The sequence below is a fragment of the Opisthocomus hoazin genome, chromosome 2 (genome assembly GCF_030867145.1).
Source record: "Opisthocomus hoazin isolate bOpiHoa1 chromosome 2, bOpiHoa1.hap1, whole genome shotgun sequence".
Classification (NCBI taxonomy): domain Eukaryota; kingdom Metazoa; phylum Chordata; class Aves; order Opisthocomiformes; family Opisthocomidae; genus Opisthocomus; species Opisthocomus hoazin.
The window spans coordinates 18,613,533-18,640,389 of NC_134415.1; the positions used below are offsets into that span (position 1 = coordinate 18,613,533).

The following is a 26,857-nucleotide window of genomic DNA, read 5'->3' on the forward strand; positions in this document are numbered from 1 at the left end:
TTCTTCATTCCCACCAGCCAGGTATTTATATACATAGGTAAATATCCTTGTGAGCCTTGCTGAGGCTAAATAATCCCAGCTCTCTCAGCTTTCCTCATATGTCAAGTGCTCCAATCCCATAATAATCTTAGTGGTCATTTTCTGGATTCACTTCAGTGTCTCTCTTACACTGGGGAGCCCAGAACTAGACAGAGGACTCCAGATATGTGTCTCCAGTACTGAGCAGAAGGAAACAATTGCCTTACTCAGCATGCTGGTAATGTTTTTCCTAATGCAGCCCAGAATGTTGTTGACCTTTGCTGCAAAGGCCGATTGCTGGCTGATGCTCAACTTGTTGTCCATCAGGACCCCAAGGTCCTTTTTTGCAAAGCTGTTTTCTGGTAGAATGACCCTGTTTCATACCCGTAGTGAGAATCTTCAAAATAATATGAGAACTTTCTGAAAGTCAAAGTCTAGGAAGCAAGAGAAAAAAAGTGATTTATTTATTTGTTGATGTTTGATTTCATATATTATGAATCCCATTTCATGATATTTCAAAAATCTGAGTTCATAATATTGTAACAGCAATTCATCTGTTAGACTGAATTCAGGTTTCCATAAAGAATTTCTCAACAATTCAAAGCTAAAATTAGAAAATGCATTCCTCAGGATATAGAATAGAAAATTAAAAGTTAAGCTTCCCTGATTTCAAAAATATATGTAACATCTTCAGTTCCCAATAAGCTGTATCAACTTTACTTGGTACATTTTACTCTTATAATGAAGTTTTGCAGATTCAATTGCAGCCAATCTTTTAATTCACCTTTTAATGGTACTATTCATTGTATACACAAGTGGTATTACTGCATAAATTGTTGCATGGCCAACGTTTATTACTTTCTTTAAAATGCAACTAACAAAAACAATGAAAAAAATCATAGTTAGATCTGTGGTTTTCTTGTAAGACTTTGAAAAAAAATTTTTGTCTTTATATCAATTTATAATTTACTTTTTGAGGTAACAACTTTGAATGACAAGTATTTCCGTACACACCTAGAAGATAGTCTTTCACTGGGACAATCTCTTGTGATTGAGGATGTAGAGGAAGAGTTGGATCCAGTCCTTGATAATATATTAGAAAAGAATTTCATGAAATCTGGATCTTCTTTTAAGGTTAGTAATCAAACAAAAGACATGGAATAAGTAGTTAGCTTTGTGATGAATGATATTTTGCCCTTTTATTCCAAACCTCTGCTGAATAAGGCAAATTTCATAGTCAGTTGGGTAATGTGAAGAATCAAATTGATCTAATAAAATATAGGAGACAGAGCCTCAGCTGAGTAGTAAGTTCATGAGTCTAAGATTTGAGTTTAACTACTGAAGTTACTAGTGAAGATTCCAAACTGGAACCAGTTATGTTTATCCTATTGAAAGCTTACAATACTTTCTATTGATTTTTTAAAAAATTCATTTTACAACCTTTAACACAATTAATAGAATTGAAAAGATCTTTCTCTTCCTGGTGTGGAGTGCTGATTGTAGCAACTGCAGAATCTTTAATCTGGAATAAAACTGCTTTCTGATGGAGCAGGCCAAAAAGCACTAAGTTTTATAAATCATATTAAGTATATTCCTAACCTTGAAAAATCATGAGACTTTCTGACCTTCATTAGATAATCACTCCTAAACTTTAAAAGTAACCCCTTTCCAAACATCCTGAAATAATGTGACTGCACATGCTGTGTATTTCCAAATGTATTTTTCTCAAATAATCTTAATTAACTGGCTAGGATAAGAAAGAGATGGTAGACAAGATTGTCTATGATAATGAAAATAAAATGATTGCTGTTTTTGTGGAGTAGTTTTACTTTGAGTATCAGAGAAAACAATAGGCTTAAGGGAGTGGTTTGGTCCTACTCCTTCTTGAGCCAGGTATTTGAAGTGGCCTTGAAGAGTCATAAACCGTGATCAGATTTCCTTGTGCACATGCAGCTTTCAAGTTAGACAGCTGATTTGGAATATCTTTATTTCTGTAAAAATTTCTGTGGAAAAGTTTGAATAAATTTATAGTTCCTTTAGAATGATTCTTTAAGATCTGCTTAGTCTTAATAAGTAAAGAGTTCATTTCCAATAATTTATGTTCCATTGTTGAATCAGATAATTTCTTTTTTTCCTTGAACACAAGAGAAAATTATTTCTCCAATGATCAGTAGTTTCTACCATCCTCATCTGAGGTGTGATTAGAAGCACAAATCCTAAACCAAATGGTTCTGAAACCATTAATTAGAACCCATAGTGGAAGTAATCCCTATACCTGGAGGGGAACGCTATTTTTACCATGTACTCTAACTGCTGCCTTTGGTCATCAGTTGTTATTTTCATGACAAATTTGAGTTATGAAATAAACTTTCTCTCTTTGGCATCTCAGATAATGTTTTGGGTTTTTTTTCTGGTCAGTATTATTGAGTTGAATAAAGCTCGTTTTCCTCTGCTTAATAGTATTCTAACTTACTCCACAGGTGAAAGTTGGTGATAAAGAAGTAGATGTTATGAGTTCATTTAGACTGTACATTACTACAAAGCTACCCAATCCTGCTTTCACACCTGACATTAATGCAATGACATCAATTATTGATTTTGGTGTTACAAGGAAAGGACTTGAGAATCAGTTACTGAGAAGAGTAATTCATACTGAAAAACAGGTAAATGAACTACACACAAACCATAGTGATGCTTATTTTTTTTTACTTAACCATTTTTAGTATGTAGGGAAAAAGAAATATTTGAATGGAAAAAAGATATCAGCCATTTTTTTAAACTGTATTCAGATTCACTATGGAAATTTCCAAATAACAAAAACACACCTAGAGGATCTTCTATGTATGGCTGTCAGTACAACACGAACAATTAAGCACAAACATTTGGCATTGATAAGATACTTCATAAGTTACTGAATAAACAGTGCTTTAAAAAAAAAGTTATAAAACCACATTTTAGATACCTGAAAAAGTAAAATGCACATTTCATGAACTGGAAAAATAACCGAATTTTAAGTATGACTTATAGTTACAGTCCATAAAGTGTGATGCCGTTTTCTTGGTTTTTAATAATAGGAACTAGAGGCAGAACGAATTAAACTCATGGAAGATGTAACTTTTAATAAGAGGAAGATGAAAGAACTGGAAGACAATCTTCTGTACAAACTGAGTTCAACCAGAGTTTCTGTATCAAAGTGTAAAAGAATCAAGATTAAGCAGATTAGGCAGTTTAAGCTGATTCACATAAGAACCTTTCCATACAGAAATTGATTTATCCATTCAAGATAAAATAAGAGAACATTTAATGGTAGAAATATGAAGTATGGTGATTTACCAGTGTATGAGGGATTTGGTGCTATAGCATGCCACTATATACAACCCTAGACACTAAGTATTTTTAACACCTAAACAAGTTTTGTGAAACAAATCAATTTCTCGAGAGCTTTCTGACCCTCAGGTGAGATGAGGTGTCTGATCATTGGCAAATCCTTAACCCATTCAAAGTGCCAAATAAAATGGGCTAGCTTAAGTGGTGTTGAAAGTTTTTTGCATTATATTAGGAGCCTGCACATGATCAATTACTGCCTCTTTGGTGGAAAAAGAGGGTGGTAACTTCCAAAAAATCTATCAGTCAGTACTTGAGATGCATGAATGTTGTTGTGTGACCATTGCCTTTAGGACCTTAAGTCTTTGACTTCAAGTGTACCATTCAACAGACTTTAAAATAATTGAAGTACTGTATATGAATATGTATGTTATGTGCATAAGAAAGCTGACTTCTCTAGTACATGCTGCAAAGCTGTTGGTATAGGTACATTCATATTGACATAGGCTGAATGCATTTGTTTAGCATATTAAATATAAAAATAATTTTTAGTCTTACATATCCTGTTTGGTCTCCATTTTAAAAGCTTTCTGCAATTCAGTAAATCATTTCCATTTGTTATAAATAATTCCTGTAATTTGGCCTTCGATTTTTATATATAGGAAATGAAAAAAATTGTTATAAAAATGTCCTAAACATCCAATATTTGACTTTTTAAGTTCACTAGTAGATGATGAATCCTTGATTGATGTTCTGCAAACAACTAAGCAAACAGCTGCTGAAGTAGCTGCAAAGTTGTCTGTGGCAGCAGAAACTGAAGTGAAGATTAACACTGCTCTGGAGGAATATCGACCTGCTGCTACACGTGGAAGCATTCTATATTTTCTTATTTCAGAAATGAGCATGGTCAATAATATGTATCAAACTTCACTGGCTCAGTTCTTGAAGTTATTTGATCAATCCATGGCCAAGCAGGAAGATACAGATTTTTCTATTATTCAGATGTTTGTCTTTCAAATGTATTTGCTGTTATTAACATGCTTTCTTTTTGCTTTGTATTTACGATTCAGATCTAAGAAGTCTCCTTTACCTCAGAAAAGAGTATCAAATATTATTGAGTATCTTACCTTTGAAATTTACTCATATTCTGTTAGAGGCTTGTATGAAAACCACAAATTCCTCTTTACCCTCCTCCTGACATTAAAAATTGATCTTGAGAGAGGACATGTGAAAAACAGAGAGTTCCATGCACTCATTAGAGGTAAATTTTTAAAAATGGTGTTATATGTGGAGCTAATTTCAACTTTCTAAACATTTATACCATTTCAGAATATGACTTTTTGGCTGCATGGTTTCTAGCATGCAGTTCTGTGGGAGCTGCCTCTGTTCTTATCCCTGCTGTGGTGCGGTGAAGTTAGGTGGAGTTCTCCATCACAGTTCTACCTCTGCCATTTACTGGGCTGTGTTCTGTCCTGAGATCAAGATGATAATTCTGCTTCTCTCTGTCAACTGGTTTAATAACTGTACACTTTTACATTACATTTGTATCCTTATTTTTATAAATTAGATTACTTCTTCCTCCTTTGCTTCTCTGCTGTGATGGAGCTGAACAAAGCTATTTTCTAAGTTGCCAGAACAACTCCACATGAAGTCCGGGGGTTGCTACAAACAGTCTTTTATCAGCTTGAGCTTGTCTCTGACTTTTGCCATCCAGCTAACTCTGGCTTTTAGAGAATATTAGGTGTTTCTGTGGCCCAGTTGGCCAGGTCTGCCTCTTCTGTATTCTGTGAATTTGTGCCTCTGCTGAAAAATGTGGTCAGGATTGCTTATGCGGAGGTACATATAAAACCTTTTCGAATATTTACAGTGTTCAAATGAATCTTGCAAAGCTCTAATATCAAAGTGTTGAATGTAGATTTGAAGATCATTATCTGCCTTTAATGAATAAAATGCATAGGAAGCAAGATTAAATTCACTTTGTTTTGCTTTCCAGTTTGTCATAATGGTTTTGTCCTTCGAGAATGGTGTCCAGCTACCAATTTACCACTGATGTCAGGCAGGCCATGCTTGGAAACGCTTTCAAAATGAACTGCCTGCTTTAGTAAAGCATTAGATAAGGAGCCGCATTTGCTGGCTTTTCAGCTCATGGATTCTTGTTTTGTCAGAGGAAAATACAGCTTGGGCATCTGAAGCAGAAAGTGGTCACTTACCCATTTCTAAGGGATGAGAATCTGTAATAAATACAGGAGCACTTTTAGCAATTTTTGTGTAGAACAAATGATTGCAGTTTACTGCCTAGGTTTACCACAGTTGATCTGATAGTGAGAAATTCTTCTGGTGTATAAAATGACAATGAGAAATTTTTCTGGTGCATAAAATTACATCAAAGCAACGATAGATTTTCTATAATTATTCACATTGTATTAAATCAGATTGGGAAGTGGGCAGATGCCTAGCCAAATTGACCTGGACTCTTAGGTATCTTCTGCAATTGTTCAATTTTCCTCCTTGGTGCAAAATGAATGCCATGCTGCCAAACATGATCGGGCAGCTGAATAAAGGATCTATTTAAAAAATAAATCTCTCTTCCTCCTCTCTCTGTTTCTTTTCCTGGAGAGCTTTCATGGCTTATCATGAGCTATATTATCACGGGACGTCTCAGTGAAATAAGCATTTCTATTTGAAAGGAAAGAGTCCCTAGAAATCATTATTCAGCTAGTCTCAGGAGGTTATCAATCTTTCCTTCTGCTAAAGTACAGAAATTGAATTTCATTTTGTTTACTGTATTCCAGTAAAGCCAAACACTAGGCCCTTCCTGAATATTTTAATGCTATGGCTTGAAGGTAACCTTAAGTCAGCAAAACAGAGAAAGCAGGTCCCCAAATTAAAAGAAAATAGCCTCCTATGATGGTGGCATAGAATTTTTATTAAAACTGTAGAAATATTTCTCATATCTTTTGGACTGTGTTTCTAAGTTCATTGATGATTTTGTAGGTATCTTGACACTTTGGTTTGTGTCCTTTACCAGTAAAAAGTGGGGAACTCGCGCAAGTGAAGAATATGATCTTCTCTAGCAAAAAATGTATTTTACTAAGGAGCTCTGTAAATATTAAAAAGCATACTACAGAGGAATTGCAAAACATCTTCGGTGATTTTTTAGTTTGTTTGTAACAAGTTGGTGAAACTCATTATACAGGTGATCTAAATGAATAAATTATCCTAGTTCTGGAGACCACTGAAACAACACCCTCTAGTTTTCCCAAGAAGCAACATTATTTGTGGAGGACTGAGGAAGAGGCAGCTACAAGAAGAAGAAGAAAATTATGATAAAAAGTTAGAAGTTAATCTCTTTAAAATTGGATTGCAGTCTTGTCCTAGATGTGTTCCTTTGTATTTGCTCTTCAATTGCATATCAGAGGACATGAAACACACGTATTATCTACTGGCTATCTTTTCCTATATATGCTATTAAAAAAGATTTATGCTTGTTAGGCTAGTCTAGGACTGATTGATTCCATCAGCCCAGAGTTTGTTTCTTCTTTTGTTGTGTTTGAGATTTTTTTCCACTGATCACAGATTATTTTGCTAACATGTGTCCCATACTTCAAATATAATTAGTATCATTGTATAAACTTATAACAACAAACTACGTGGAGCACATGATCTAGGATGAGAAGCTGAGAGAACTGGGCTTGTTCAGCTTGGTGAACAGAAGGTTTAGGGGAGATCCAAGAGTAGCCTTCCAACATCTATGAGAAGACCATTAACAAGACAGAGCCCGGCTCTTCACAGTGGTGCACAACAGTGGGAGACAACAGAAATAAACTAGAAAAAAGAGAGAGGTTCAGAGGGGGAGTAAGGGGATTTTTTTTCATCATCGGGACAGACAAATGTTAGACGACCATGACTAGAGATGTTGTACAGTCTCCATTCAAGACCAGGTGGAATAAAGACCTGGTTTTACCTTATAGGTGACCCTGCTTTGAACAGGTTGGACTAGAGACCTCCTGAGATCCCTTCCAGACTAAATTATCTTGTGATCTTATGAAATAAATGATAAGTACACAAGAGTGCAATTAGTAACCCCAGTGAAAATTACATGGGCTAGAAAACATGGTTTAAAAGGAAATGTCAAATATATCTTGACCCCTGGAACTTCATGTGTATTTCATCAGAATGTTTCTATCTACAGGAGGTGCAGCATTGGATCTACAGTCTTGCCCACCCAAACCTTTCCACTGGATTCTTGACATGACATGGCTAAACCTAGTGGAATTGAGTAAACTCCCAACATTTGCAGAAATTTTGAACCAGGTGATATCTAATAATTCTCTTTTAATGTTAATAACCAGTTTCTCAATCATAATTATGGTCCTGTATTTTACATTTAAAATGCACAGGAGATGTAGTTAAGAACAAGGCCAGAGAGAATATAGAATAAAGGCATGGAAATGAACAATTAGGTAGCATGAATGGGGGTATATTGATGTATAGGCGTATATTTATTTGCTCTACAGGGTTTTTCTTTGCTTTATTGTATTTTATATTATAGTCATTGAGGTAGAAAGAGAAGAGAACAGGAGCAAAGTAATAGTAAAAAACGAAGCCAGTGAAAGAGAGACAAACATAAGAAGAAAGGATAAAAAAGTAGAGGTATCAAAAAGGCTCAGAAAGTTAATGTATGAGTGTCAGGTTTTAAGTTGCAATGTTTTACATCTTGAATCTGATAGACTTTTACAAGTAATTTGTTTACTGCTTATTTTTAAATATTCATTTCCATTCCAAGGTTAACATGCTATTCAGATATGATGAGCTAGCTATAAAAATACTATTTATTTTATTAAGTCATACATGAACTTACGTGCACATAAGCTTGTGACATGCTTATCATTTCTTTTCTTTACTTTGGTAAATTTATCTTTTTTTCATGTAGGTAAAACACTCCCGAAGTATTTCTCTTCTTGAACGTCCTAAGCACTCCTTGTTAACCAGGCTGATAGCCAGGACACTAAATTCTTGCTATTATAGCATTGGTCAGCCAAGTCCATTTTGTGAGGTATTTAGTGCCCTGAAGGGTAGCAGAGATTTTATCTAAATGATGAACATGGAAGTGGTCCTGGCTGTTTCCTGATTCTGTGTCGAGGCAAGACCTGGATACATCCCAGCCCATTTCCTCCAGGTTTTGGTTTCTGGAGGTAGCAAAACAGGATACTGTATTACGAGAGAGTTGGGGGAATTCAAGTTAAGCCTTCACTCTGGGTCGTTAGGGCACCAGAGCCCAACTGAACTGTGGGGCAGAACTGCACACTTGTTAACAATATTTAAATTTAGCCATGGGGTTGTGAATTATGTATTTTTCTTTTAATTTGTAGATTGTAATGGTTCTGCTGTAGGACTTTTCTAGAACTGGTGCAAACAAAATTTTAGACTCCAAAATACTTAGGTGACCATGTTACCCCCAAAGGCCTCTTTTTTAACTAATCTTTTAGCACTAACTTAAAATTGCCATGTATTTGCAAGTTTTAAAGTGACAATGAGGTGACTTTAGTAATAGACAGAGATGGAATCTGGGAAGGTGCCAACTAGGATATCAATGAAAAACACAAATATGAAAATAACATCTTTTTAATACTTTGCATCCATTAGATGTGCTGTTCTATTTGGCTCATCATATTCAGTACAACTGTGTCATTATCTAAATGGATACAAGCAGAAAATGATTTAAAGTAAAAAAGCCTGAAAATGGTATACCCAGTTCTCAAGAGGTTGCCTGTGATTTTCTTATTTCCTTGCCAGTTACAGATTTTTTCTTGCCTAAAAATTAAGTCCTCCAGTCCCAGGTGCCTAACTTAATTTATTAAAGACATGTTCCTCTTTAAAAGTCTAGATGACCCTGTTCCTTTTCACGCTGTTACTACTTCTAGCGGTGGTTGAGTGAGTGATGGTAAAAAGAGATATGTAATGAAAACTTAATGATTTTACTGAGTCAACTAAAGTCCCTTTTAGCTCAGTAACCTATCTCTAGCTGTGGCCTAGCTTTCAGAAGGTACCTCCTCTGAATACTCTCCTAGCATGTGCTCAGATTGATGTCAGTTAATGTAGAACTGAGATATTTGCTTATAAAGTACATTTTTTCCTCTGACTTGGATTATAGTTCAGAAAGGGACATTTGGTGTTTATGAATATCTTCGAGTGAGTTTAGTTATAGGAAATATGTGGTTGGAAGAGGTCCCTGCATGTTTGTTTGTCACTCCTCTCCCAGTCCATTCTTGGATTAGTTTGCTCTGAAACTACTTCTGTTTGAAACCAAGTCAGTCAACCGGGCAGAACTCCTTGGTTTATAATGGGCAGATAGAACTGTATTTCAGAACAGGCTGTATCAGTCTGCTCCTTGTTCTCTTTCCAGGGATCTGAGAATCTTGCAGTAACTGACTCTTCTTAGCTACTGCATTAAAGGCTCAACTGCTTAGTAATTTTCACTACATTCTGTCCACCAGTATCCCTTGTCCTGTTAGGTCATGGGTTTTAAGAGGTTCCTAAGTAGTGATCATATTTGTGGTCAGATTTATTCTTTCCCAAGTCAAAACCTAACTAGAGTCTGTTATTTTTAATTTGTGATTCTTCGGCTGGCTGGACTGCACTGGGACAGATTTTTCTGTTCCTCATAGTACTTTGTGATCAGAAGAAATAAAGTAGTCACAGTATGTTTCCGCTGTAGTATAGAATCCTTCTGCTAATTCTTGATTTTTCTGAAGTAGCTGCATGGGTTTGGGAGGAGGATCAGTGCATAACTGATTAGCTTAAGAGCCTGCATCTTAATGCTAAAATTTTTATTTGTAATATCTTAATAGCAATTCTCATGGCGTATGACTTAAATGCTATAGACTCTTAAAGTTACTTGTAACATGCCCTAATATAATGATAGAATCTCATTAAAATATGCATTTACAGTGGGATTTTGCTACAGTTGCAATATATTTATATGTGTGTAAATGTAATAAATTTAGATAGCCTGTAATGAAAAGGGATGGAAAAGTTGGTTTGATAAAGATGCTCCCGAGGAAGAAATTATACCTGACGGATATAACGATTCGCTTGATACTTTTCGCAAGCTTTTACTCATCAGGTGAGCACCTTCAGAAAACTGGCAAATGCATACATGGTTGCATCATGTGTCTCAGTCTATTGGTATGCTATTATCATAATAATATAATATTTACGAATTTCTGGTTGACATGAAATGTTATTTAATTTACTCAGATGAAATATGATTTAATTCACTCACTTGGGAGCTATCCTCTGAAGAGTCTAAAAAAGTTACTTCTAGAAAATATTTTTTATAGCTTTGCTTTTATGTCAAGACAAATAGAAGCTGGGAACCACATTGCAGCCTTCTCCAAAAAGGCACTAAAATAGTACAATAATTCAGACAGTTTTCAAAAATTTTTTAAATTTTTTAATTTCTTTTAAAATGAACTATTTTTAATAACTTTAAATAAATAAATAATAAAATAGATAATAATAAAATAGATTTGTGAAAATGCAAAACAGGTATTCAAAAGCCCCATGTGAAAAGTGTGCTGTAAATTATTTTATTGCATCAGCTGAGATCTCTGTGGCAGGACTTGAGATAGAATGGTGTTCCCCAAAGCAGCATTCAGCTGCCTTATGCATGAGATCATATCTTCCTACGTTCATTGTATACTTTCAAAGTGCTGCAGTAAATAAATCAGAGACACTACAAAAAAAGCCAACAACATTAATTACTAGACTATGATTTGTCTTTGGAGCAGATTCATCCTGTGCAGTAAAAAAGGCCAGAATTTGCAGATTCATCCTGTGCAGTAAAAAAGGCCAGAATTTGATGGAAGAATTACAATATTGTTCTGTGCTATCCACCCTGAAGAGGGAAGGGAATCATCTAAGACCTAAGCCATTAAATAATAAGCCTATAAACTAAATCTTTGTGAAGTCATATATTTTATCAAAAAGTAGTTGTCTGGTTTTTTTCCTGGGAAAAGTAAAGACTCATCCCCAACACAAACGCAACTGATTGCAAAAGAGTTGAATCTGTACCGTAAAAGACTAACAGACCCAGTGAAACATCTGCAGTATTTTACTAAAGGGAAAAACAAGCTTACATTTCTCTGCTTGGGTCCTCATATCTGTTGTGAATGAGTGGTTAGGTCGCTTCTCAGCATCTTGTTGTGTTAGTATGGAAGTTTGCGCTCCTGTATCTATTAGAAATTTTGTCAATTGTTGTTGAGGTCCCACTGGGTTTAAAATATATGGGCCATTATTATGTATCCGTTGATAGGATTCTACTTGCTGGACAGACAGACCCAATTTTTGTCCAGGCACTACTCGTTTTTTGAATCAGGAGGTAAAGTGTTATTATTTCCTCTCGGAGCTGGTAGTGGTACCTGAGTGTTTGGAATGTTTCCTCCCTGACTATGTCTCTGGTTGACATTAATCAAACCCTATATAATGCTGGTGGGTTGTTTCTGAATTGCAGCGCTCAGAATGCCCAATGCTAATTCCAGTGGAAATAATTTACTCAAGGCAAAATTGTAAGCAACTGAAAAGTATTGAACAGCCATAAGTAGAGGGAAGACTACTAGCACTGTCTATTATTATATCTGTAAAGACAAACCTACAAACATGTGTATGCCTGTGTGTATATATATGCATATTATGGAGCAAAAATCTCTATTGGATAAAAATAGAATTTCTAATTGAAGTCCAGTCTTTGCAACAGGAAGAAACATTGAATTTTTATCTTGGTATATGTTTTTATTTCTAGGGCTTGGTGTCCAGACCGAAAGCTTTCCCAAGCCAGGAAATATATTGCAAATTCCTTGGATGAGAAATATACAGAACCGGTCATTTTGAATTTAGAGAAAACTTGGGAGGAAAGTGACACACAAACACCTCTCATCTGTTTCTTGTCTGTGGGATCTGACCCAACTATTCAGATTGATTCCTTGGCTAGGAAGCTTAAATTAGGTAAGAAGTAATTATTCATCATTGTGTGTTAAGATGCAGAAGGGTAATGTAATTTTAGAGATTTTTTTTTTCTGAAAAGTATTTCTTAAATTCTTTTGCACTATTGATTATTCCTGAACCATCGTCTTAGAGAGAAAATACGATTTAAAACAAAAGATGGTATGCTGGCGATTGGTCTGCATGCAGCTGGACAGTAATGTTTTCAGTTCTTTTTTAATAAATTGTTATGATCCTTCCCAGCGATTATTTTTTTTAGTTCCTAACTATAAAAGACAGTATTTTTTTTTTATTCTGGCATGGTGACAGTACTGTTTTCTTGTTTTAGTTCTTAAATGTGGATAACATAATCTCATTCAATCTGCTTATAAGATTATTTTGTAACAAAAAATACCCACAAAGTCTGCATTTGTGTATTCTGGACTTTATGGCTATATTATGTGAAAATTTTGAAAAAGTGAGCATACAAACTGAGTTGGAAGTTGATACATATTCATTATATTAGTCACATTAATATGTTCACAAATGCAATTTTAGAATTATGCATTCTGCTCATTTACATGGCTTCATTACCTACACAAAGAAAAATCTGGGTTCATATTCCAAATACTGTGGCTTACTTCATTAAAATTTGCCACAAATTCCCATTGACAGTAATAACATAGTCACAGTCCTTCACTTCTACAAACACTGTAAATATTGTGGATGTATATTTTAATGTTATTTTACAATATTTCAATGTTTAGAAAATTTATTCATAGTAGCATAATATGGTGGTGAAGAGATTCTACTTTCCTAAATAAATGTCTTTGTTAAAAAATGTACTTAATTGTGCTGTATTTATATCACTTTTTTTGGACTGAATTTGAACTCATACTTTTTCTGAAGAATATAAGTTCATTAATCATATATTGTCAAATATGTTGTAGAATGTAGGACCATCTCTATGGGTCAAGGATAAGAAGTTCATGCACGCAAATTCATACAGTTGTCAATGCAACAGGTGCAAAAAAAACCACTGCAATATAAATCGATTGTTTTAGCATTCTTCTACAGCTCTTTTGCATGCAATCTTTAATATTTTGCATTTTCACCTTACTATCAGGCATATCTCAGGGCAAAAAAGTCTCCTAGAGTGTCTGAGCCTAAAATCATTCCACTGTAGCATAAGTACGTGCCAGTGGAGTTCAAGTCAATACTTCTGCCAGCAGTAATATTGAGCAGCCTTTCAAAGGTAGCACATTACCTTCTTATCACTATGTGTTGTGCAGAGGTAAAAGGACGTTGTGTCCTAGTTCTGTCCTACAGGACTTGCAGATCCTACCTCTTTACTGGAACTCTTTTATTATTTTTAAATTTTTTTTCCCTCCTCCCCTATGAGAGCTACCTAGAAGTTGCACAGTTTCTACTGGATAAAATGGTGAGTGCACACATAGCTTAAAGCTGTAGATACAGAAGCATGTGCTGGCTCCTAATACTGCCTCACATTTTTACATCTGTGCTAGTGTGAGGGCCTCTTGCTCATTCAGCAGTTGGTTTTGGTTGTTTCTTTATTTGCCAATCTTTTCAGCTTTGAGTCCCAGCATGTCTAAGAATTTCCAAACAATAGTTATGCATTTTTCTTTTAAATATTATAGTGTATTTTGTTATGGCAGATGATATTCTTAAAGAGTAAAAACATGGGAAGTCTAGGCAGCAGCTCCAGAAAGATGGTAATCGACACCTCAAAGACAATATATAAGTTAGTGTAAATAGCACAGTCTGGTCAGCTGGACGCTTCAAAGAGTTGTGGACAGCGTTGCAAATGAGGACGTGCAGCCAGAGGTGCCTGCAAACTCAAAATATTGGGAATTAGCCTTAATCCAGTATTCTGAAGGACTAGAATAGCTCTACTAATGGAGAGTAGAAGACTGGAAGAACTATATTGATAAATGAAACACATTTTTCATCTGACCATAACCGTCAGTGAGTCCTTACTAAACCAGGAGTACATCACTTGTAATATTCACCTAAAGAAACCTGAACAGACTTGTGTTCAGTAAAAGTTTTGACTGGTGCCATATTACCCGTTTGTTAATCAGTATAAGCTTTTATACCTACAGTGTGAGCATTCATTAAAAGTTAGATAAAAAGTCAAAGGTGGATTCATCACGAGATTTAGAACTTAACTCCTCACAATATATGACATCCATTAGATTCCCTGGGTCTCTGTCCTCACCCATGAAAGCTTTGGAAGGACAAATGGTGAAAATGAGATCACAACATAGAACATATGCACTTTTGAGACTATTGCAGATTCATTATCAAGATTATTTCAGATTTCCATCTGAACTAAACAGTTCTTTTATCATTTAATTCTGCAATATTTACTCACGATGAGATGAGGAAATGCTTCTTTCTTTAGACTTCTGCAAAGTCCTGTCCTCTTCACCCAATAGATTGAAGTGCTTCAGAGCCTTTCCAGGGCTTCCTGTCTTTCATGCAGAAAAAAGAAAACGTCAGGCAATACCAGTTCAGGGAATTTCAATTGTATTGTCCGTTGTCCGTGAGATATCTTCACATGAGGAAAAAAAAATTCTCTTGTCAGATTATATTTATTTGTTTGGAAATGATACAGTCTGCTTAATTTGTGTTTCTCTATTATGGACAATTATAATACTAGCATATGGCCTTTACTGCACACTTGACAGACATTACTGTATAATCCGAGGTTCTCTACCTAATGGACTCTTGGCTTTGGAAGTTCTGTATATTGTATTCCAGTAACCTCTCAAGTCCTACCAAATGTGGTGACACCAGTACTGGAATATAGATGCACACCACTTTGGAAAAAAAGAAAAAAGAAATTTCTTTATAGCAGATGTCATTTCTTATGATGTGCAAATGCACACATCCATCTGTCATACTTGTTTGTGTTTGTATGCCTAGAACAGTCATCATGAACTTCTGGTTCATTGGAATGGTGAAAACTGAGGCATCTCTGCCTTTCTTTGCCCTCAGTAAAGCCCACAAGGATACTCAAAACAGTACTCCAGTAGAGCTACTAGTAACAATTTCTGAACTAAATGCCTTAGTGGTGTAAACATTTTACAGAGGATATGTGAACATCAGATTTGCGAGAACAAAATAGAATTAGTGAATATGAAGACAAATATCTGGGATGTTTTCCCACCTCTGGCCAAGAGTATGTAATATGATTAAAACTGCTGTGCTGTGTTAAAGGTAGACAATTTTAAAAAACTGAGCCTGATTCATTTGGAAATGTGACAAATTAATTAAAGATCTTCCTCAAAAAAGTGGTTCCCTATTAAAGAAGAAAAAAAACCTCCTGCATTTAATCTTTCTCTTTTTTTTTAATATCCATCAGTTCACCATAAATATTTCAATTATATTTTGTCACTAAATGTTATTTATTTCTTTTCAAATGAACTAAACCAAAATTGCCCAAATGAAATTACAAGCTATAATGAAATCTACACATCACTGTTTAGAACTGATTAAATAATGCCCCATTTTAATATCAGGCTTCTGATTCATCAGGCTTCTAAAGTGATGCTACAAAAGCTGATTGAATTTAAATTCATAAGCAGAAGTGCAGAGAGATAATAGTCAAAATAGAGCTTTCATGCAACTTGAGAGTTGAATAAGATGGAAATTAATACGCAGAGGTTGAATTTCATATATACACATTTATTGCACACAAAATAATTTCAGCTGAAAAGTTTTAGAGTCTTGTTATCACCTCTTTACACTGACTTTAGATTATGTTATTAACAAATAAGTTTATAAAAAGATGTATTCCTTAGATTTCAGCTGTTATTTCTCCACTCTCATTCTTTTCAATCTGATTGGCGGGGTTACTTATCAGTGGTGTTTTGCTGAGAGAGGACAGAATTACTTCTTTTTGCCACTAGGTAGCACTGATACTTTACTTTGAATGTTGGCTCTGGTTATGTTCTTTTCATTGTGATCAATAAGGATGTGGAAATAACTTCTGCACTCACTTTTCCTGTCTGCTTTAACTGTGCCAATACAAAATAAAATGATAATACATATTCAGGAACAGACCCAAAGTCAAAAAACTAAAAAAACCCCACCCCGCCACAATAAACCTTCCCAAAAAACAAACACACAAGACCAAACTTAATTCTAATACAGACAGCTGGTTTCATTATGAATAACCTCTTCTAAATTTCATATGGTAATAGTCAATATTCTTGTTTAGGGAGGCTGGGTGTTACTTCAGAATTGTCATCTTGGACTGGATTTTATGGATGAACTACTGGAGACACTTCTTACTGCTGAGATACAGGAAGAGACGTTTCAAGTTTGGATAACTACTGAACCACATCCTAAATTCCCAATTACGCTGCTACAGGTTTGTTCAAATATTTAATTCAGGTACCTCATGCCATCAAAATTATTTAGATTAAGTGTATAAATGGAAATTAAATAAATGAGAGATGAGGCAGAGGAAACAAAGCCCAAGAGAAAATGAACTTACCTTAAACTGCAAATATCACTTCAAACAGGAAGTTTAGTTGCTGGTAACTGGAAGTTCTCAAAGATACATTATGTATGTATCAATTCACATTAATTCTGTACACAGAAACACTCGAATCAAAACTATAAGGTTGAGAGAGTTGGGCTTGTTCAGCCTGGAGAAGAGAAGGCTGCGGGGAGAACTGATTGCAGCATTTCAGTACTTAAAGGGAGCCTATAGGAAAGATGGGGACAATCTTTTTAGTAGAGACAGCAGTGACAGGACGAGGGGTAATGGTTTTAAACTAAAACAGGGTAGGTTTAGGCTGGATATAAGGAAGAAATTCTTTACAATGAGGGTTGTGAAACACTGGAACGGGTTGCCCAGAGAGGTAGTGGAGGCCCCATCCCTGGAAACATTCAAGACCAGGTCGGACAGGGCTCTGAGCAACCTGATCTAGTCAGTGGTGTCCCTGCTCGCTGCGGGGGGGTTGGACTAGATGACCTCTAGGGGTCCCTTCCAACCCAAAACTTTCTATGATTCTATGATTCTATGATTCTATGATTCTATAAGGCTTTACCTGTATCTCTTTTTGCCCAACCAGATGCCTTTGTGGAGTAATGCCTGCAACTGCTCTTAGACTCTTCCAGATTTGCCTATCTGAAATAGAAGTTAAAGGGGACAGAACACACATGGACAGCACATGTATCTATGAAGAAGTTACCTGTTTTTCTTTGGATAAACTATAAATGGTTGTCCTGTAGATCTCAAGGAGACTTTTTTCATCAGTACCAGGAAAACTGCCTAAACTCCCATGAAGTACATTTAAGTCACTTATGATGGTTCCTAGCACTCTCAAAGCAGGTCATAATCCTAGTTAATACCTAGCGTAATAGCTGTCTGTTGAGACTTCTGCATTTATAGACCCCTTTCCACTTAAAAGCAGTGGGAGTCTCCTTAGTGATTCTCATTCTCTCTGAATAAAGATAGATAGCATACCTCGTATCTAGGATGTGAAGGGGGGGGGCCAGGTTCCTTTCTCAAATTAATCTAGGAGACAACCTTCAGGAAGGAATGTATGTCACCATGGAAAAAGGCTGTTTATAGAAAGCTAGTGGTATGGACCTACATTTTCATATATTGTCTCAACAGAAAATGAGATCATCCTGCATCTTCAAGGGGTTTATGAATAGTGGGCCATATAAACATGTAGTTTGCTAAAAGTGAGAGTAGAAGCCTGACAGGATTGCTAGATGAATCTTCACTGCATTTATCTCAAATGTTTCACATGTGAATTCCCAATCTATAGGGTCAAGTTACCTGTTAAAATATTACTGTTTTCAGGGATTCCAGAAAATTAAGAACTGACAAACCGAAGGTCAGCTCTTTCTCAGAAGAAAGAATAATTTGGGTTTTTATACAGAACATTAATCAAAAACTGAGCAAGATATCCTTTGAAATGTGGAAAGATTGGTTAGCAAGTTTTCTCATTCAGTCCAACACTCTAGTGCGCTCACGTTGCAGATGGGTCTTTGCAGAAGGCTGGAGCTCATCTCTGAGAAAGCTTGCCTGAGCTCTGCAGCCCAGAAATAAGTTTGTGAGACTGAAGTTGAAAAGTCATTCCTTAAAAATAACTGAGATTCTTTACCACAAATATGGAGATAGTAAAATTGCCAGGTGAAGGACACATTCATCAGTGTCTTCCATTAAGCGTCTCTCAGAAGCAGAAACGGTTCAGAGGCATGCTTGCATTCAGCCTGTGAGCACCCTGGCATTTACCATGCTTTCAGTGCATGCTGCCATGTTAACCAAGCCAGCCAGACAAGTGCTTACTGTTGGAGCAGAAAAATACTTTTTTATTTGGGTTCTTCCAGCATTTGAAAGTGTCTCAATGAATACAGATTCTAGTAAGGCCAGTCTGCATCTGAACTAATAGTTTCAAGTGTGCCCATGAACATTACCCAGCACTGGAATGCAATAGTCCAAAGGGGTAAGTAGTTACAACATTCTTTGACGTGAAAACCTGTGCTAACCAGCAGTCTTTCAAATAATTTACAGGCATGGTTTGACAATTAAAATTTTGTAGAAACCATTCCCATTAAGCACTTTGCGTGAAACTAAGGGGCTGTATTCTAAGGGGCTGTGACAGGTTACTACCACAAATGTGGATTCCATGCCTGCTGACTGAAGTGCCCTGGAACATTCTCAGGTGAATCTGATTTACTGCTGCAGACATGGCCACCGAGTCCAGAGTAGCCACTGTGAACAAATAGATCTGGTCTGAAGCAAGGTGAGATTTCGTTGTATTTACTGTGAAGTTCTGGGAGCAGAAATATGGAAGAGTTCTTGTCATCTACTCTGGATGATGCCTTCTGAAAAGCATGGCAATTGCTTCTAGTTGTTGATGAAAATTCTTAGAGCCATGGACAAGTATCAGTGATGGTTCTGACCAACATAAACTGAAGGTCCATGTTCAAAATCTTAAGGTAATGTATATTACAGACTTTTGGGGCCTAATCTAGTATGTACTCTCTTTAAGCAGTTTATAGTAAAACTACATATCAACTTTGTATCTACAATGCTTCAACTTTTTCCATTGTATTTGTAACTAATAGTTGTGACATTTTAGTATGTTGCTGGTTCAGTAAACAAATCCAATTCCTTTATCTTTTTCACATGACAGGTTGCTATAAAGTTCACAAATGAACCTCCCCAAGGTGTACGTGCCAGTTTGAAAAGAACATTTTCTGGAATTAATCAGGATCTGTTAGATGTTAGCAATATGCCTATGTGGAAACCTTTGCTTTACACTGTAGCTTTCCCGCATTCTACTGTTCAGGTATTTCTTATAAGCTTTGCAAATACTGTTATAGTGTATGGAGTCACTTTAACAGATGTTCCTGACAATACACATTCTGATATTTATTGTAGCATCATGTTGCGGGGCTGAAGCTTTAATTTCTATAATTTGTATTTCAAGGTGCTTTATTCTCGTAATTGTTTCATAAATTTTACACATTCCATGGACATTTAACGTGAGGATTTTTCTCATCTACTTTTAGCTGTCCAAAGGTTAGTCATCTGGTGTAAGGGAAAAAGCTTTCTCTGTAGTCAATAGAAATAGATAAGCACCTTGAAAATAAAATCATCTTACCTCTCTTAGTTGTCTCTCTGTAAAAGAGTGAATAATTTTCTGGATGTATATCATTCTTTCTGTCCACTAATTTTAAAGGCAATCCAGATGCCTAGCTTAGAGTAGCTCTCTACTTTCTAGATGGCTAAAATTAAATAAAATTCTGTCACTTAGTGTCTGGTTCTTACTTTTATTTGTGTCAGGGTGTGTTCTACATTAATTCCAATGTGAGCACAATATCTATGCTTTGTACTTTAAAGTTATGTCAGTTTTGAGATCACAATAAATACCAGAATTCTGAGGTCTCTTGAATACACCTGCTTTTCAGCAAGGATCTCAAAATAGTTCTGAAACACTATTTGAGCCTTAGGCTTTATTGAGCTGCTCATATTTTCAGTGTAGCAAAGATGGTGAAAGAGAAAGACAATTTGTTGAGGTCTCTATTAAGATATAATATTCTGCATTATTTTTCTCCTTCAATCTTTTTATAAACAGTGAGAAAGTTGTTCTGTCAGGAACATGCCTCGGGATTACACTGTTCTTGTGGAACTAAAACACCTAAGCTTATTCAGCCACCAACACTTTTAAAAAATATTACAGCTATTCATCTGTTAAGAAAATTTTATTTATGGATTGCAAAACAGCAAGCAACATATACATTGCCTGCCTTTAAACTGACCAATTCCTAATATCCTTTGGTGACAAGATCGCCATGATAAATATAGCTCAAGAAGTAATTCAGAGAATTTGGCAGAAAATCATTATATCTTTCTTGCAGGGTATTATTGGTTAATGCAGTCTCATCTGCTTATAAACAATACCTGATTTTGAAAAAATAAAATATTAATTTCACTACTAGTTCTGTTTAAATATTGCAGCTAAGGTACCTAAATGTTACTTAACTAGATGTCAAATACTGTCAGTCATTGCTGACCTGGTAATTTAAACTCTAATAATTATGTTATCACTTAGTTAATTTTAGAATGTCAGTATTACACTGTTTATTCATTTAATAAATGTCAGCACCAATCAGCAGTTTAATTCTTAACTTCTTGGATTAATTTATTCAATGTTCTGAAAACAATCTTTGCTGTAACTGAGGTGGATTTAAAATAAAGTTGTGAGAAATCAATATTGGATGTTTAAAATATTTGGGCTGCAGATTACATTCTCTTACTTTTACTGTCAATTATCTTTCTGTTCCTGCAAGTGTTACAATTTTATTTTCAAATATATATGCAATCATAAATTTGAATAATGTAGTGGTAGCAGCCTTATAATAAATTTGTGAATTTTGTAAAACATGTATTAAAGCAATACGATGAAATAGTAAGACAAAAGGGGCAACCTAGGAGCCTTTGGATAACTGAGCATTCATACAGAAGCTTGAAAGATTGAAACTATCATTAGTAGACTGTATAGGTAGAAAAAATTAAAAACTGTGAACTAGAAATTTTTGAGTGTGCTGAAAATGCAGAGATTTGGTAATTCTTTAATTACTTCATATCAAAATCTGATCATTCACACATATATGAGACATTTCAAACCTATGTCTGATACATTGATTAGTAAAGGTAGCAATAAATGATTCTGTTGCTTTTTCTATAAATATTTATCCCTCATGGTGTAACTTCATAATAAACTTTGATTTTTACTGACGTGTATGAGGTACACAGCTGTTTTCTAGGCTAGCTTTCTTCAGTTCAGTTCTTTACTCCACTAATATTATTATTCTTGAACTTTAATAATGAAACAAAATTATATGTTTTTTCATAAATATATTTGGTTTTTATTGTATTCCTAAGGAACGACGCAAGTTTGGGCCTTTGGGTTGGAACATTCCCTATGAATTTAACTCAGCAGACTTTAAGGCCAGTGTTCAGTTTATACAAAATCACCAAGACAACTGTGACATCAAGAAGGTGAATAATAGAATTTGCATACCCTATATTATTGCCTTGTACAGCATCTGTAATTGTTTTTTTCTTCATGTTACTATTTATAGTTTATTCATTGCTATCCTTTCAGTGCAACTTCTAATGATCAGAGTTTCAGATTCTCTGTAAGTCAGTCAAGCTGAAATATTTTGTGTGTTATTATACACATAAAAACGTAATAGTTAAGAACTTGAGTATTTTATCTTGTTTTTTTCAAGAAAGAGGAGTTGCAGTAGCAATTTTAGGTCACGCAAGAAATAATGAGATGTATTTCTAATAGCAAGATCAAAACCAACTCAACTGTAAAATTGTAGACCTGAGCTCAGAAAATAATTTAGAAATAAAGTTGAGGTTTTTTTGAAACAATGATCTTTTCAGCTTACATTTCAGAGCCTTATGAGTTTCAGATGATATCAAAATTACAGGCTGGATACCTTGTTCTTACACGTTATAATGTCTTTTATTTACTTTACTTGCATCCAGGGGATATCATGGATCACAGTACGCTACGTGATTGCAGAAGTACAATATGGAGGCCGAGTCACAGATGACTTTGATAAGCGTCTTTTTAATTGCTTTGCAAGAGTGAGAGACCTTGATAATACAGTTATTTGTCATTTTTATTGGCAGCTGCAGTACAGAAATCAGAACACCTTCCTTCTGCTGAATATGCACTTCTTCACCAGTTTATAAGACTCTTCAGCGTAAAATGAATTTTTTAAAACATCATTCTTTGACAGTGAGGTTCTTCCCCTTGGTTCCTCCTTAGTCAGGAGCAGAAATTATTAAAAAGACTTAGCTGGAACTTAAACTTGGAAGACATAGCTTTTAATAATTTACTTGTGTATTCAAGTAAAATTAGATGTAGTAGTTAAAACAAGAACTCTAATTCTCCAAGAATAAAAATTATTTTAAAAATTCCTGACTAGCAAAGTAATTGTGGTTTTTTTCCTCTGGGTTTTTCACAGGTATGGTTTAATGAAAAGATGTTTGACAGCACTTTCTGTTTTCACACTGGATATAAAATTCCAGTGGGCAAAACCCTGGGACAGTATTTTGAATACATCCACTCACTCCCTGCCATGGACAGCCCAAAGGTCTTTGGTCTCCATCCTAATGCTGATATTACGTAAGTAGGTCTCAGCAGACTGAAAACAAAGACCCTTTCTTTTAGTATTTGGGAACAAATCCCTATGAAATTCTACAGTAAAATGTATTTTTTGTGGGAAATCTAGGATTCATGTGAATTTCACTATTGGAGTGGAATACGATGTGTATATGTGTGGTTATGAATGCAGTATCTTCAGCTACATTTTACATGTTCTTTTAAAGCAGTAGGAATTCTTATTACTTACTTCTCATGGGTTTAGAATTTTTTTTTTTAAATTTGAAAGCATTATAAAACTTTTACATGAACACATGATAAAAGGTTCTATACAGTTCAAGTAGAGAAAGTTTCTAACGTTTGCCTTCTGTTCCAAGTAGTATATTTTTTTTTGTGCGCACTCATTAAATGATTCTTTGGATTGTCATTTGGTTTACAGCACGACTTTGGATGTAACTACAATCTTTTGTTGCCATCAGTCCTGCCATTCCCATTATTTAAAAGAGGCTTCTCAACCTCACCAACTACTAACTCCATTTTAAATTTATCCTTGACTTAATTCACTTTTTCATTCCAAATAATGTGTGCAACAGCTTTGCTTTTATTTCCTTCTACTGTTCTATGCCCTGTGAAAGTATATGAATCATCATCATATTTTTTTTCCCTGAAGTTGTTAATAACTCTGCCATGAATTATTGCATTTTCATTATGTCCACATTCATTGTTTCTTAACACAGCTTTTTGTATTTTTGAACAAAACAAATGTTATTCAAATGCCCAATTGCTGTGGAAAGTTAGTATCTTCTAACACTTTTGGACAAAACAATGCTTTTTCACAATTTTTCAGTCTCAAATTTGAGAGGTTGATGCCAGATCAAAAGCCCAGTATTCTAAGCCTGCTGTGAGAACAGTACACAGTTTTATTGTCAACTCTGCCTAGCACCTACCATTGTAAATATATACTTCTGAACAAAATAATCTAAGAGTAGATTCTGTTTCAAGTCATTCTCTGATACTTGCAAGACCTCCCTTCCAGAACTGGTTAAAGAAGAGCCAAGATTTAACAGCGAACTAAACAAAGTGCTAAAGAGAGACATGCTTGTAAGAGGGCTAATTCATAGAAGGAAACTTGAGACTAACATTGTTGGGGGAGCATTAATGGATAGGAACAGCTATTTAATTTCTTTCTAGTACCAAGTTTTTCTTCTATTTGGTACATCAGCATATTCCTGCTACTTTAGTCGTTTTTTCTGGAGATTTTCCTTTGTAGGTATTTCTTCAGAGTTCGGGGAAAACGTTCAACAGCTTCATGCTTTTTTCCATGTCTTATCACAGTCTGTTATAGGCAACTACGCACATATGCTGTCTGCCTGAATTTAGTCTTTGACACACAGACCAAATGGACTAACATCCCGTACAATCCCATAAAAAGTTGCATTCAAATCCTGCTTAACATATCCTGTCAAGTCATCTCAGAGTATGCAGAAGGCTAACTGCTAGAACTGGAATCGAGACAGCTAGGACCTCTCTATGTTCCTATTACTGAGGACAAGAACGACCTTATCTCCTGCTGGTTTAGTGGAACAGTTTTCCAGTTCAGACAAAAGCTCAATCCATTGGTTCTAACTGTAAAATTTCAGTGGATGTCAATACTTTCATCCACTCGGGATTAACACCTGAAGTCACTGTGACTAATTTTAACTTGCTATATGAACCATAGCCTCTGCAAAGGCTACATTGTTAACAGGTACCTGACCAGGCAAGGAATATTCTGAAAACCTTCTGTCAAAATCCCTTCTCCATACCAAAGCCTTAAACTGAACTGAATTTTTGTAAAGTTACTGGAAGCTGTTATTAACCAACTGAAGACAGAGCAGAATCTCCTATTGTCCCCTGGTGGATGTAAGATTTTGAATACCACTTTGCAACAGATGTTGCTGTTTTCTACACAAAGCTGGGGTAATAGTTCTATCACACTGCATTTGTTCTTAGTTTCAATGTCCAGCACACAAAATTCCTGGTGGCAGACACTCCAGCTATCAAACTATGATAGACTGTTGAATCCAAACTCTGTAAGAAAATATCTGTAATAATACTTCTTGGAGCAAATCAAAATCCATAGAAAACTCTTTCTTTTTTTTCTCCTTGTGACACAATTTGCTTTGCAATACTGCTTCAGGGAAAAACAAGGATACAGTTATAAAGTGCTTTATCTTACATGATCACTTTCAGGCAAAATTGACACTGTAAATCAATCATAAAATCATAGATTCATTAAGGTTGGAAAAAACCTCTAAGATCATCAAGTCCAACCGTCAACCCAACATCACTATTAAATGAGATTCATTTAATGTTGCTTTAGATTCCTTTATGGTTACCCAAGGCTTCTTTTACTGTAATAGAGAAAAATAGATTCTTGTAAAGTGCAATTCCTCTGATCACAAAGCAGACATCTAAAATACATGTGCTGAATCATGCTTCTTCCCATTAACTGTAAGGGCAACCTAGACAAACAGATGTTAGGTGGATATCTACAAGTAGATGTTTAAACATGATCAGGGACACCCCATCGTGTATATCTGATTTCCTTCCCAGGAACATGGTACTTCCTCTACAAACCTGTGTAATCTTTCTTTTACTATTGTTTGCATCTGTACTTCAATCTTTTATTTGCAGTGTAAAGGAAAGTCAGGTTTTCCAAAGCCCAGAAAAACTTTTGTTTTGGAGTGTCTTATTCACTGTGTCCAACTGTTATGTGAATGAAATTTCTTGTTTCTATTTTCTCTTCACTTCCACAGTGGAATATATTTTTAATTATGTACACATTGAGACGCATCTTTTTGTCTTTTCTATTTTTATTTAAAATGAAAGTCGTCTTATTCAAATTGCTATTGCTATTCATGTTTGCTTCCTTATACAAGATTCAGATGATCATTTCTCTTCTCCAGAAGATTCCTAGCTTGTGTCATTGAAGAAAGGAATATTACTTACCTTTGGTTCTGATCCTTTGAGGGTTTTTTTTCAGAAACTGTTCTCTGCTTTTCCCAAAAATTTGCATATTGCCTTCTTTTTAAAATTGTTTCTATTTTTGTTTAGATTTGGGGAAAGGCCATTCATTTTTATAATTTTGTAATATTTTATAATTTAATTGATGTGGTAATCATAGGATCTATTCCCTCCACATAGAATGGAGAAGTCTGACACCAGTATTGGAAGATCAGTACTTGCAATGTGAAGAGGAAAGTTCACATTTCTTTTATCACTAGTTGCTAGATCAGTGAAACCCAGAGTAAGGGCTATAACTCCAAATTAGGAATGAAGCCATGGGTCCAAGAGAAATATGGTTTTACCCAACTTTTCTGTCATATGTTGTCTTGAATAAATCTATCATTCTTTACATGAGACCGTAAACGGAAAAAGCTTGAGAGTTTCACCAGACAAAATCCCCACCATTCCTACAGTCAGAAGCAGAAATTATATATCCTCTGAGAAGCAAACTGCCAGTAGGATTTCTTCTATTATTCTGATTTATAATCTTTATAATTGCATTGCAAACAGTTTATTTTGAAATGCTGCAGTATCTAGCTTCTATAGTCTTATGATACTAGCTCCAAAGCTTAGATGCTCCACATGTTCGATCTTGCGGCAGAAACCTTGGTTTCGTTTCTTATATAATTATGTATGACAAAGTAATAGAAGGAGATGGATGTCATATGAAGGTCGAAAAGTAAAACTGAGACGCAAAATTATGCATTAAGTCAGTATAAATTTATGTTCCGAGTCAGGCTCAGGCTGTATGTTCCTCATGTAGCTGATTCCATAAGGTAAAAGTAGGCAATGCCAGCACTGCACTA

The 26,857-nt window shown here is 35.3% G+C and overlaps 1 protein-coding gene across 1 annotated transcript in view; it reads left to right on the top strand.

The window, feature by feature from the left end:
* The window catches only part of DNAH8 (dynein axonemal heavy chain 8), a 130,823-nt gene that overhangs the window by 97,921 nt on the left and 6,045 nt on the right, over nt 1-26,857 (top strand). Inside the window, 14 exon segments of the mRNA XM_075444284.1 lie at nt 997-1,152; nt 2,499-2,681; nt 3,093-3,198; nt 4,061-4,313; nt 4,413-4,603; nt 7,535-7,656; nt 10,350-10,468; nt 12,146-12,348; nt 13,275-13,348; nt 16,571-16,723; nt 19,512-19,667; nt 21,767-21,883; nt 22,382-22,483; nt 22,867-23,027. Coding sequence (XP_075300399.1) covers nt 997-1,152; nt 2,499-2,681; nt 3,093-3,198; nt 4,061-4,313; nt 4,413-4,603; nt 7,535-7,656; nt 10,350-10,468; nt 12,146-12,348; nt 13,275-13,348; nt 16,571-16,723; nt 19,512-19,667; nt 21,767-21,883; nt 22,382-22,483; nt 22,867-23,027 — 2,096 coding nt within the window.